The sequence below is a fragment of the Lissotriton helveticus genome, chromosome 10 (assembly GCF_964261635.1).
Source record: "Lissotriton helveticus chromosome 10, aLisHel1.1, whole genome shotgun sequence".
Taxonomy (NCBI): Eukaryota; Metazoa; Chordata; class Amphibia; order Caudata; family Salamandridae; genus Lissotriton; species Lissotriton helveticus.
The window spans coordinates 258,447,685-258,462,357 of NC_136071.1; the positions used below are offsets into that span (position 1 = coordinate 258,447,685).

The following is a 14,673-nucleotide window of genomic DNA, read 5'->3' on the forward strand; positions in this document are numbered from 1 at the left end:
GACTTTTTGAAAATGATTTACGACATACCCATAGAACAAGACTACGTGTTAATAGCATTGGACATAACGACCCTCTACACTAGCATTGCCCACAATGACGGTTTGAGAGCCATGCAATATTTCCTGGGCGATAGACCAGTAAGCCTACGGAAACCCACCCAAATGTGGATGTCCATAGCAAAGAGGTGCCTGGAGATAACTTCTTTCTGTTTGAGGGTGACCTATAGCAGCAAAAGCGAGGGACTGCGATGGCCACCTGTTTCGCCCCCAGTTAATCATACTTGCCTGCAGGCTGGTGGGAGGAACAGGTGCTCTGCAGAGAGCACGCACAAGCTTGGGAAAAATACATAGTAATGTGGACAAGATTTATAGATGATTTATTTGTGATATGAAGGGGTACTACCAACTCCACAAAACAGTTTGTTCATCGTCTAAACAATAATGGTTTGAATTTGAAATATACACATATGATCAGTAAAAACAGTGTAACATTTCTAGATGTAGAGGTGTATGTTGAGTCAGGAAATCTAGAGAGGAAACTTCACAGGAAGGAGACAGCAGGGAATACAACCCTACATGCATCTCGCTTTCACCCGGCCCATACGAAACACAGCATTCAATATGGTGAAATGCTGCGAGCAAACAGAAATTGCAGCACACCAACTGAACTAGTCAAGTGTCAGAATGAGATGACCCTGAGATTTTTTCAGAGGGGTTACAGCGGAACAGTGGTTGAGGAAGAACATCAGGCAGCAAATAGGAGAAAATGTGAGGTGATCCTATTCTCCAAGAAGGATTCTAGGGAGGAAAAGATTGAACCCCAGATGCGATTTCTTACCTCATACAATACCCAAAATAAAGAATTCTGGGTCAATAATAACTGGCAGATAATTAAAACAGATCCGGTGATTGGGAAAAAACTTCCTGGACACCCCCTCTAATGTACCGTAGAGCCCCATCATTAAGAGATGCAATAGTTAAAACAAGCCAGGAAATGGAACGAGGTCTGAGGTGGTTAAGACCTTCACCTGGCTTTAAGAAATGTAGCCGGTGCAGAGCATGCAGTATAGGTCAGAATACCACTTTTTACTCTACTCCCTTCGGCGGTAGGGAGGTATAGCTGAGAGGGGCCTATAACTGCAAGACTGAATTTACGGTCTATGTGCTAACCTGCATGTGTGGTTTACAATATGTGGGGAGCACAACACAGCAGGTTCATAAAAGAATGCTGACGCACATGAGGGCAATCACCAATGGTGGCCGGTCATACCCCGTAGCTCGACACTGTGAGATCATGCATCAAAAAGATCCTACACAAGTTAAATATTAAATATTTTGTAATGGATGCAGTTCCGATGAGTAGGAGGGGTGGTGATCACGTAAGAATATTACCAGAGCTCGAAACGAGATATATTCTCACACTTGATAGCAAAACACCCAATGGGCTGAATTTTGATGAAGAATTTCATTCATGTCTATGACATCCATTTTGAGACAACTGTGGTTATTTAAGAGTATTTCTGAGTGTTGAGCAGTAGTCTCACTGACTCCTTGCAAAGGTGGCCTGCTTCTGTTAGTTTAGAACAGTAAAATGGTATTAAAAGGCACTAGCCAGATTCAGTAATGTTCGTAGGGAGGCATGATTCTTGACAAAATGTAAGGAAAATAGCAGACAAGTGCAAAGATAATGGAGCAAATTAATTTTTTTCCTGTGATAAGTGCATTAATCGGGCACTTTCCTGTGATTATGACGATATTGGTATGGATCTGACAGAATATGCACTTTAATTTGAATAAGACACTTGTCTTTTACTTTACAGGCGATTACATTTTGATTTGCTCAAGCGCATATTTCATGTACTTAAGAGTCTGTTATAGGCACCTCTTCCCTGATGTTTGACAAATTTCATGAATTATATCCTCTTTATTTGAAAATATTTGATGCCATACTGGAGTTAAAAATGCCAAGCGATTGAAACTTGATAACAAGTATTATATTGTGTATTTAAAGTAAGGAATCTTTCTTTTGTATTAGTGTGACTCCCGGAAAGATAAGGCCATCTGTTGACAGGTACACTTTGTGTGATCAAGGCCGGCGTGACGGCCGAAACGCATTATGGCTGACGTGAAATAAAAGTAACCTGAATAATCCGCAGATGCAATTGGCTCCATTTGTTGCTAAAAATTGCCAAGCTTGAAGTTGATATATATATCGCACAGACAGTTTCAAAAATGCTGCGCACTCAGGCTGTTGTAATAATACATTATTTATTTTGAGCAACTCAAAGCAAGTATACTGACAAATGCGTTTCAGCTTTATGGCCTTCGTCAATGTCTATATATACATATGAATCACTGACAGATTATGGGAAACTTAAATATTGTGTGGATATAGTATTGTCTCAAAAATATCAAGGACCAAAATATCGAGAAGGAAAGTGCAAATCGGTAAGTATAGATTTACTATTCTTAACTCCGAATCTACATACCTTGAAAATATATATATATATATATATATATATATATATATATATATATATATATATATATATATATATAGTGAAGGTATATATATGTGGAATTATATATAGTAAAGTTTTGCTTACCTACAGAAACTTCCCTTCACAATATTTTTGTCCTTGATATTCCTGACATAATATTTTGTCCATCATATTTTGTTTAAACACCAATTATATCAACATATCTATATATATTCAAATATGCTTTTCTGGTTTCTGCGCAAGCAGAGCAATGGAGTGAGCTCAGGTATGGGCTATCAGGCAGCCCACCAACTGAGCGCCGGCATGCGAGGGACACTGCTCAAGCGCAGACCGTGACTTCACGGGAGTGTTGGTGCAATCTCGCCGACCCATGACCCAGCTACACGGCGCTCTGCGGGTTGGAACGGTATGCAGGGACTCGAGGGGCCAGGACATTAAACAAGCGGCCTCATCAAGTTTGCCCAGCTCCATAACGCCAACAAACTATAAGAATTAACTTTGGTTTCCCACATCACGCCATCCCAGACAAACAGCATTCTGGGTGTTGGAGTTCTTCATTATCTGCAACATGGCGGATGATCACATGGTTGGGGTGACGTTTGGCAGCATACCACTTTAAAAATTACGGACATCTAATTTGGGCAATAAGGACATGAGGCGCGGCAGCAAGAGGTGTCTGAAGAAGGAGCAAAATCCGAAATGCATTATACCTACGCTGTCCAGTTGCCATTAAACAGCCTCACCTGAAATTCCCTGTTTGTAGCTCCTTCCTTTCACTTCGCTGGAGGGCGGATGCGGATATATTTAAATATATATATATATATATATTTATATATATATATATATATATATATATATATATATATATATATATAGCAGACATGAAGGGTTTACAATAAATTAAGCTACTTCGCACCGACTTTGGGTCTGCTTTGGTCTTTGGAACTGAGGGATTACAGTGGCGAAGGCTCCCACACACACACACACACACATATATATATATATATATATATATATATATATAAAATTCAATGAAAAAACCATAGGTTTGAGACCATATATAGTTAGGTGAATATCTTAATCATACAAAACCAATGAAATTCCCATATATAGTTAGTTGCACTAACTATATATTTCGCGCACCCGCAATCCACTGCTGATGATGTCACATATTACATCATTCTTGACATGGTCAGTGACATCACTGATGACATCACTGATGACATCTCAAATGACATCACTGATGACATCACTGATGACATCTCAAATGACATCACTGATGACATCACTGATGACATCTCAAATGACATCACTGATGACATCACTGATCACATCTCATTTGACATCATTGATCACATCACTGATGACATCATTCATGTGCTAATATGATGAACCTCTTCAGACTCTAATATAACCTTAGATACACTCAGTGTATACAGACACTCACACACTGTCACTCATCCATGGAGTTACTCACACACCTAGTCAGTCATGCAAAGAATCAATCTCACCTCCATTTCCTCAACTATACAGTTATACACACCTTACTTATTCAAACATATACTAACACATATTTACTCTCTTATACAATCCCTGATACAAGTTCACAATGATCCATACAGCCACTCACACATTCACTGGCTCTCATGCACAGTTATTTATATATGCCAACTCTCACATGTACTGTGTTTTACATATGTACTTACTATGACATCTAGCATTGAGATATCCATTCACTCATCAATACACTCATGCACACAGTCAACCGCCCATGTAGCTGTTTCCACATGCACTCGAACTCATACACCTAGTGAATCAACTGCTCACACATCTATGCACAGAGTCACACACCTCCCAGCCACTCCCACACACACTCAATCTCCCATACAAATACTTGGGCAACCAATCAATAACACATATAGCCTCTCGTATAGCTAATGATCAACACATGCAGCAGTTTACACCACAACAGACATACTGATGCACACATTCAGACAGTTTAGTCACTAACCCATGCATTTAGTACGACACATTTATTCACTCACTCATACAGTCAGTCACGCACCTACTAAATCCTTCATCCAGACACTTATACATCCACTCATTCTTCAATATGTAAAACATATTTAAACTTTACAGAAACACACAGTCACTGGATGATGTCATCAGGGATGTCATCAGTGATGTCATTTGAGATGTCATCAGCGATGTCATCAGTGATGTCACTGACCATGTCATGAATGATGTAATATGTGACATCATCAGCAGTGGATTGCGGGTGCGCGAAATATATAGTTAGTGCAACTAACTATATATGGGAATTTCATTGGTTTTGTATGATTAAAATATTCACCTAACTATATATGGTTTCAAACCTATGGTTTTTTCATTGAATTTTCAAGGTTTTGTAAATGCAAATACCTAACTATATATGGTCTCAAACCTATGTTTTTTTCTGTGAATATATATATATATATATAAAAAATTTCTATGGCAAAATGAAACCCCTCATTTTGTTCCTTTTCAAAATAAATGTATTAAGTGTTAACACTTTATTCCAATCAAGATGACTTCAGGTGTGCCATACTTTTGTCATAAGTAAGACTGTTAGCGCTCTAGTTGTTCTTTAGAACACTCTGGGACATTCTGTCATTGGGCTATAGTTGGGCTACATCTGGCTGATATTTGGGCTACATTTGGTTTTCTTTGTCTCTGGTGGCCATCTTTGGGCTACATTGGGCTACATTTGGGCTACATTTGGGCTCTTTTGTCTCTGGTGGCCATCTTGGGAGACTGCATATCAGAATTTTTTTAATGAAATATAAGAGGATTTGAGAAGTCACTGAAAATGTGCCCTAATTTTTCTTTCTTCAGCACTAATCATAATTTCTATTGCAAAATGAACCCCTTCCTTTGCAAATTAAATGTTTTAAGTGTTAACACTTTATTCCAATCAAGATGACTTCAGGTGTGCCATACTTTTGTCATAAGTAAGACTGTTAGCGCTCTAGTTGTTCTTTAGAACACTCTGGGACATTCTGTCATTGGGCTATAGTTGGGCTACATCTGGCTGATATTTGGGCTACATTTGTTTTTTTTTGTCTCCGGTGGCCATCTTTAGGCTACATTGGGCTACATTTGGGCTCTAACATATATATAGCCCAATGTAGCACAATATATATTTTTTCAAAGTTAATTTTCGTAAAAACCACTGTAGCACATATCTTGAGACATAGCAAAGGCACATCGGGCTACCAGTCCCTACAATTTTGCCAAGTTTGGTGAAAATCCATTCAGCCGTTCGGGCTAAAAGTGAGGCCAACCGCCCTATGGAAATTAACATGGGGAAAACACGTTTTGGGACCCCCTTTTTTTCTCGGCCCCCGCTTGACGAATCCCCCCCAAACTTTCAGGGAAGGACCGGAGAGTAAATGTGCCATTTTCAGGAAAATTTCAGCCAATTCCGCCCATCAACGCCAAAGTTATTCAACATAGAATTTTGAAAAATCCCATAGGAAAAAATCCTAACTATATATACCTAGGTAATATATATATATATATATAAACACTACCTCTAAACCTACCCCTACCTGAAATTCTAACCCTAAGAACAAGTCTAATATACAACCCTTAGCCTAACATACTTCTAACCTTAGCACTGAACAGAATTTTAATGCTACCTCCAAACATAACCCAAACAGAAGCCTTTATGTTACACCTAAACCTTATCCTACTCCTGACCCTACTGTTAATCCTACAACTTCAAATGTTTACACTGAATGTACCGTTCAGCATTTCTTGGGAAAGTCTGTATTGTATGTGGTATGTGAGCATGGAGCGCATGGTGTTGATAACATGTTCAACCACAACATTGACTTTGCTTCACCAGCTCCTGCCCTCGTTTTAATAGCAACCTTCACTTAAATCAGTTTTTTCCTAAACACCTTCCACTTACATGACACCTTTTTTGAAATAGCTTTTGAAGGCTTCAGATTCATGCCCCTGCACCTCTCGATGCTGGATAGGGCTCCCACCCAGGTCATCATCTAGCTGGGTGGAAAAGACAGCAGCAGCCCCCTGCTCATCCGGAGTGGAATCTTTTCCAATCCAGTAATGGATGTCGATGATGGTTGCAGTGGCTGTCTTCTTGATCTGCAAACAGCACAAAAGGAGAATCATTTCAACAACAATGCCCATAGTAAAGATGCAGAAAACTCATGTCACTGAAAGTTACTTTGCCTAGTACCTAACAGTATGACAGGATGCAACCCCGGTCTGAAGGCATTGACTCGGCTGCTATTGTGTTGATATTATCCCATTGTATTCTACAATCTATAGTCCTTTAACTGGAGAGAGCAAAACAACTCACCCAGGTGCTATGGGAGAAATAAATCATAGATGGATAAACTTTCTATTCTGCATAAAGCTAGTGTAGGTGACTGTAATGTGAGTGGGTCCATGTTGCAATGTAGACTGATACGCAAAAAGAGGTTTATTTATGGAGAGACCATAAAAAAGGTAGCAGCAGCATAGGCACGATAACAGTAGTAAACATTTACAAAAACACTATAAGTGAAAATAGAGCAAAACCCATGAGGTTCTATATACACCATAAACCAACTAAGCAAACTGTGGTCTATATACTGTGGACCTAAGAAGATACCAACACAAACGTATAATCACAGCACGTAAACAAATCTAGATTGTATGGGTAATGACAGCGCTAAATATCAACTCTGCATCTGCTTTACGTTAACATGTTCTGGCATGTATTGCTTAGCGATAATATAATATAATATATTATATTATAATATAATATAATGTAAGAAAGGTAATGTAGGTGCCTATTTATTTTTTAAGGTTTTATATAGCGCGGACAAGACCCTTGCGGGTATCAAAGCGCTGTAGAACAAATAAAGGAGATAGAGGAAATCAAAATATACATACAAAAAGTTCTTGGTTATAATAGTCAAACAATGGTAGCTGTTCCAACAAAAGACAAATATTTTCAAGCCTGCATCTACAAATCAAGTGAATTTAGCCAGGAGAATAGATTTCACTTCATTTTTAAAGGATGCCACGTGAGGGTTCTGTCTTGTTTTTGGGGGTAGGCATTCCATCTCCTAGGGGTCATCCCTGAGAAGGAGCGGTTATAGGCTTTCTTCTTGGTGAATCGTTGTGGTTTCAGTAAAAGGTTATAAGAACTCCTGTTGGTTCTGTTCCCACCAGATGGTATTAATTTCTCTACAAGGTAGCAAGGTGTTTTTTGATGCAACGCCTTGTGTGTCACACAGGCGATTTTCAAATGGATTCTATCTTCAAAGTGTAGCCAGTTAAGGGCATGTAGGTCGGGGGAGATGTAACAGTTTCTTTTGGAGCCAGTGATTAGTCTGACGGCTGTGTTTATTGATGCTCTTAGTGGGGCTATAGTTGATTTGGGAAGGCCGCACAGAGCGACACTCCCACATTCAACTCTAGGGATTACTAGAGTTTGGACTGCCTGTTTAAAGTCATTTGCTGGTATAAAGGGCTTCAGTCTTCTTAAAGTGTTCATTTGAAAGTGTGCTCCTTTTGTTGCTGCACTGATGTGCTTCTGCATATTTAGCTTATTATCCAGAGTTATGCCTAGCGACTTGGCAGATTTAATCAAGAGCGGTTGGCCATCAAGTACTGTTAAGTGCTTCATCCATTCCATTATGGTGGTTGTTTGGCTGGGGGGCGCTATTAGGAGGAATTCTGTCTTTACAGTGTTTAGTTTCAAGTGGTTATTTGCCAGCCAGGTCTGTGTTTTTTGGAGCGTTGAGTTGAGGGACTTGGTGTCCTCAAGTGAGTGTACCTTAACCCCTTCGCTGACAGGCCTTTTTTCCCTCCTGTGCTACGCCTTTTTTTGGCTATTTGACGTAGTGCACGCTGAGGCCCCTGTAACCTTTTGACCACATAAGGTATCCACGCCAAATTTGCGTCCTTTTCTTCCAACATCATGGGGATTCTAAAGGTACTCAGGGTTTGTGGATTCCCCTAGAGGGGTCACAGAAATTAGCCAAAATACAGCAACATTTAGTTTTTTGGGTGAAATATGGGAAACGCAGGCTGCAAATGAAAGCATCTGGGTTTTTCCCTCCAAATGTTATCAAAAAATGGTTTGTGGGGCTGATATCACCATTTTGCCAGCTCTTAGGGGATACAGACTTTTGTCAGAAACCCAACATTTTTTACACAGTTTTGGCATTTTTCTGGGACATAGCCTATTTTTGCTATTTTTTGTGATTTCGTCCTCCTTTCAGTTAATGGTAGAAATGAGTACAAAAGCAATAATAGATCCTGGAAGGCTATACATTTTAGAGAAGTAGACAAAATTCTGAATTCAGCAAGGGGTCATTTGTGTAGATCCATCAGAGTTTCTTCATAGAAACTAACAGTTAAATATAGGATAAATTGAAAATTAGTTGAAAAAAACAGCCTTTTGTGTCAACGTATTCACCTGTAATTTCTTCTAATTATGACAGCTGTTTGAAAGCAATATACCGTTACATCCGCTGGACATTACTGGTTGTGAGGATATAGAGGACTTGTAGGTTCATCAAGAACCCGACGAACTCAGAGCCAAAAACTGAGCAGCAACTTGCAAAGTTTTATTATTATGTACTGCGTATATAGTAATTATTCTGGAAAAATGTGTACATGGAAAAATCGGTATGAAAGACAACTATGTATTACTGAAATGGGAACAAAATATAGAGTTTAGAAACAGTAGATATTTACACATTTCCGAAATTGGGAATACTCATACTAGTATGAGAATTATCAGTCATTTTTAAAATGACTTCTTTTTTACACAATGTGTTTCATTTGGAAGGCAGAAATACATCGAAAGTCAATAGGTAATAACAGTTCCTTTACAAATCTATATTACCCTAAGTCTCCCGATAAAAAGGGTACTTTGGGTAGGCATAGTGCCCACGACAGGAAATGGCTCAAAACCCAACGTGAACACACCACAAATTACCCTTTTTTAGCAAAGTGCCTAGCTGTAGTTTTTTAACACTAGCTCTGCCGGCACCTAGGGAAACCTAGCAAACCTATACATTTTTGAAACCTAGACACCCAGGGGTATCCAGGATGGGGCGACTTGACTGCCTCTCACCAGGTTCTATTACCCAGAATCCCTTGCAAACCTAAACGTTTGTAAAACAAAAATACATTTTCCTCACATTTCTGTGGTGTAAAGTTCTGGAATTTGTGTGGATACACACATTTCTACCCACTCCGCGTTCCCCAAAGTCTTCCAAGAAATATGGTACCTCACTTGTGTGGGTCGGCATAGTGCCCGCGACAAGAAACGGTTCAAAACGCAACGTGGACACACCTCAATTTCGTTGTGAAAAATGACCCTCTTTTGGCAAAGTACTTAGCTGTAGTTTTTGACCCATAGCTCTGCCGGCACCAAGGGAAACCTAGCAAACCTATACATTTTTAAAAACTAGACACCCAGGGGAATCCAGGATGGGGTGACTTGACTGTCTTCCACCAAGTTCTGTTACCTAGAATCCCTCGCAAACCTAAACAATTGCCAAAAAAAACACATTTTCCCCACATTTCTGAGGTGGAAAGTTCTGGGATCTGCTTGGAATCACAAATTTCCACCCACCCTGTGTTCTCCATAGTCTTCCGAGAAAAATGGTACCTCACTTGTGTGGGTCGGCCTAGTGCTTGCGACATGAAATGACGCAAAACGCAAAGTGGACACACCTCAATTTCGCAGTAAAAAATTACCCTTTTTCAGCAAAGTGCCTAGCTGTAGTTTTTGATCCATAGCTCTGCCGGCACCGAGGGAAACCTAGCAAACCTATATATTTTGAAAAACTAGACACCCAGGGGAATCCATGATGGGGTGACTTGACTGCCTCCCATCAAGTTCTGTTACCCAGAATCCCTTGCAAACCTAAAGAATGGAGAAAAAAAAAATTCTCCACATTTCTGTGGTAGAAAGTTTGGGAATTTGGTTGGATCCACAAATTTCCACCCACCCCGCGTTTCCCAAAGTCATCCGAGAAAAATGGTACCTCACTTGTTTGGGTCGGCTTAGTGCCCGCGACAGGCAAGGGCCCAAAACCTATTGAGGAGACATCAAAATTACCTATCACAAAACAACCTGGTTTTGCAAGGGGTGTCCCATGAGTTTTTGGCCCCGGGTTTAGAGGCCATCTAGGGAAACCTACCACACCCACACATTTCTGAAAACTAGACACTCAGGGGAGTCCAGGGAGGTATGGCTTGCGTGGATCCCCCAATGTGTCCTTACCCAAAATGCCCTGCAAACCTCAAATTTAGCTGAAAATATCACCTTTTTCACACATTTGTGTGTGGGAAAGTTGTGGCATCCCCGGGCTGACACAAATTTCCTACCACCCAGCGTACCCCCAGGTATCCTGATAAAAACAGTGCCTCACTCATGTGGGAGGCCCAAGTACCCGCAACAGGCAAGGGCCCAAAACGTATTGAGGCAACATCAAAATTGCCTACCTCAAAATGACCTGGTTTTGCAAGGGGGGTCACCTGGGTTTTTGGCCCGGTGCTCGTCGGCCACCTAGGGAAACCTACCAAACCCACACATTTCTGAAAACTAGACACCCAGGGGACTCCAGGGAGGTATGGCTTGCATGGATCCCCCAACGTTTCCTTACCCAGAAATCCCTGCAAACCTCAAATTTAGCTGAACAAGATCACTTTTCTCACACATTTTTGTGTGGGAAAGTTGTGGCATCACTGGGTTGACACAAATTTCCTACCACCCAGCGTTCCCCCGGGTCTCCTGATAAAAACAGTGCCTCACTCGTGTGGATGCCTGTTGGACTTGGCCCTTCTGGCAGGTTCACCCCTAAAAGTTTTGCTTTTGGTATGTGACCTGGTGTTAGTTATTTTTGGCTTCTGCGCACTTTCACTGTGTCCCAGTGTAAAGTGCGTGCGCTCCCTGAGTGTATGTTGTGAGATTGGCCTGCCCTCCCATAGGAATGCATGGGGAATGTATGTGACCATGTTAGTTCCTGATGTGTGGGGAGTGCAGGCTCGAGTTTGGTATGTGCGGACTCGTGTGATTGAATGCTGCGCGATGATGTGTGCAGCATAAATGTGTCTAGTGTGGAAGTGCCACTTCTAGAAGTTGGCATGTCTGTGTAATTTATGTGAATTGGCTGTCTGGCTTGTGATTGGCTGGAGCTGGCTGGTGAGCTTGGCTCCAGGAGTCAGGATGGGTCTGCCCCGGTGGTGAGTGGAGAGATCTGCATGATTGATGTGAGGGAGGAGTGCACCTGGGACCTGAATAGGGCTGGGCTTTCCCCACACAATGCTGGCTCCGCCCCCTGTGGTGCGACTGATGACCCTAGCCTGACTAGTGAATGGGAAGAGTGGTTGAGCACAACAGAGTGCTTCAAAACCAGCTGCGACTGGTTTTTCCCTTCACCCTGCAGCCTAAACAAAGGGATTTGGTGTATAAAAGAGGGGCTGTGACCCCATGTAAAGGTTCTCTTGCTGATCCTAATTTGGAGGGGGCCTGCGGCTGCTGGGCGCCAGGGGGACCGCCACTGGGGACTGCCTCCCTGCCTGGAGGGCCCTGTGAGCTGGCCCCTGGGCCCAGACTTTGCCCCCCCACAAGAAGTTTCCTGGACTTTTGGATTCCTGCCTGCCAGCCCCTGGGAAGCGCTAGCCTCCCCCTGCTGAAAATAGCGCATTTGCACCGCTGGAGCTGTGATCCCTGCCCTAAGGGATCCCCCAGCGTGTGGTGGGATTCCCCCTCTTGTGCTGATTTACGGCGCGGGTGCACACCCCCCTCATCTGCCGTTTTTGTCCCCCAAGCGAGAGCCCACCTCGCATCTGTGCCACTCGTTGGCATATTAATAGAAGACGGGTGCCTACCCCATGTTGCCCTGCCGTGGCCCGAGCCGCATTATTTGCCATCACGGGTGCCTACTCCGTATTTTTACCAGAGAAGTCACCGCCGCGGCCGGGGATTACCGGAAGCCAGGCAACCCACGCCGAGACGTAGGCGGGGCCTGGCCGAAGGGAAAGGAAGTTCCGGTCGGCAAGCAAAGCAGGAAGCGGATGGGAGCCTACCCCGCGCTCCTGCACCACCGAGGAAAGGCAGCGTCTCACCCCGGGGCTCCCGTGTGCGAGGGAGAGCCCCGCAGGCGCCAACAAAAAGAAGTGCGGCTGAGAGCGGTGCTGCTTCGGGGGGAAGACGGGAGCCTACCCCGCCTCCCCGAGGACTCGTGACCCGCCAAGGAGCTGGACGGCCGCAAGCCCAGAGTCCGGCCGGAAGGAGAGAAACCGGTGAGTGGTGCCCTGGGTTCAGTGTTGTAGAGGGGGGCGTCGGGGCACATTGCCGGTGCCCGCCCCTCCCCTCCTGCCGGTGCGGTGTCTAGAGCCTGAGAGGCTCCACCGGTGCGGGGGTATTTGTTTTGTGCCTGAGAGAGGCACACTTTCCTCCATAGAGCCCACGAGGCTTTCTCCAACGTATGGGGGCATTTTGAGGATTTGGAGCCCAGAGGCTCCTGGGGGCATTATTGCATACCGAGCCCCGTGGCTCCCACATTGTCCCGGGCACAGTTGGATTCCGAGGCCCCAGAGAGGGACTCCAACGATTAAGGGGCATTTCGGGAGGTAGAGCGGCCCCGGCTGGCAGCGGGCCGCTCCCCCCAGTGTGGGCAGCATCTCTTCTCGAGCCCAAGAGGCTCCAAGGGGCATCTGGTTTCTCGCGTGGTTGGGGCACAGCTGTGCCAGAGCCCAGGAGGCGCCCACGTTGTTCTTGGGCCCTACTGTTCCAGAGAAGCCCAGAGGAGATCCCCAGCTGCCCAGCACTTAGTGGGCAGCTGCTTCGTTTAGGCTTTGCACATTCTTTCTCGGCTGCCTGCGCAGCCTGCCCTGACTTTGCTGGACACAGGGTGTTTCAGCCCCTGAGAGGGCAGTTGGCCTGGGGACAATTTATGTGTTTATGCCCTATGTGATCTTTGCACAATTGGTGATAATCTGCCTAATGTCATTTCTGCATCATGTATAATGTCTTTGTGCCTATACCTCTGAATGTAATGTTATGCTTAGGAGGTTGTTTTTCCTAGTATAGTTATGCTAGTGAGCTCATGGGGTTCCCTGCGTGATATTTGCCGAAGGTGTTTAGGATTGCGTAGGTGGTACTTACCTTTTCACCAGTGGTTACTGGTTGTGTTCTACCCTTGTTATTTGGTGCTACAGTTATTATATGTGCTATGTGCTAAGTGTGATTCCTACAAAGTGCTAATTCTACCAAGTGCTAGTTCTAAAAGTGCTTATTACTGGCAGTGGTCCACGTGGCCCTGTCCCGTGTATATAATCCCCTGTAAATTCTGCCCGTGCCCGTGGCACATTGAAAAGTGTGTGTTTATTATCTAATGTGTTTGGTATAATACAAAGGCTATTTTTATATATAACCTTGTGTGGAGTTTCCTTTGTGGTGGGCCTTGGGATGTTGTCGCTGGTGGGTGCGTGCGCAAATACTTAACCTACATTGCTTCCGGGATAAGCCTTACTGCTCGTATCACTTTACCTAGAGGGTGAGCAGGGGTTATCTTTGGCATGTAACTCCCTTGCCCTGACTAGAGTGGTGGTTTCTGCCTGGCTTTGCCGCAAGCCTCAGCCAACCGAAAATCGCCATTTCTAACAAGGCCCAAGTACCCGCGACAGGCAAGGGCCCAAAACGTATTGAGGTAACATCAAAACTGCCTACCTCAAAACGACCTGGTTTTGCAAGGGGGATCACCTGGTTTTTCAAGGGGGTCATCACCTGTTTTTTTGGCCCGGTGCTCGGTGGCCACCTCGGGAAACCTACCAAACCCACACATTTCTGAAAACTAGACACCAGGGTGATTCTAGGGAGGTATGGCTTGCATGGATCCCTCAACGTTTCCTTACCCAGAGTGCCCTGCAAACCTCGAATTTAGCTGAAAACATCACTTTTCTCACACATTTTTGTGTGGGAAAGTTGTAGCATCACTGGGCTGACACAAATTTCCTACCACCCAGCGTTCCCCCGGGTCTCCGGGTAAAAACGGTGCCTCACTCTTGTGGGAGGCCCAAGTACCCGTGACAGGCAAGGGCCCAAAATGTAGAGAGGCGCACTGCGTTTAGGACCCTGAGAGGGCTG

The 14,673-nt window shown here is 43.8% G+C and overlaps 1 protein-coding gene across 1 annotated transcript in view; it reads right to left on the bottom strand.

Moving 5' to 3' along the window:
• Nucleotides 1-14,673, bottom strand: part of VILL (villin like) — a 337,454-nt gene that overhangs the window by 190,712 nt on the left and 132,069 nt on the right. The window contains exon 4 of the mRNA XM_078665275.1: nt 6,457-6,653. Coding sequence (XP_078521401.1) covers nt 6,457-6,653 — 197 coding nt within the window. The remainder of the gene's footprint in view (nt 1-6,456; nt 6,654-14,673) is intronic.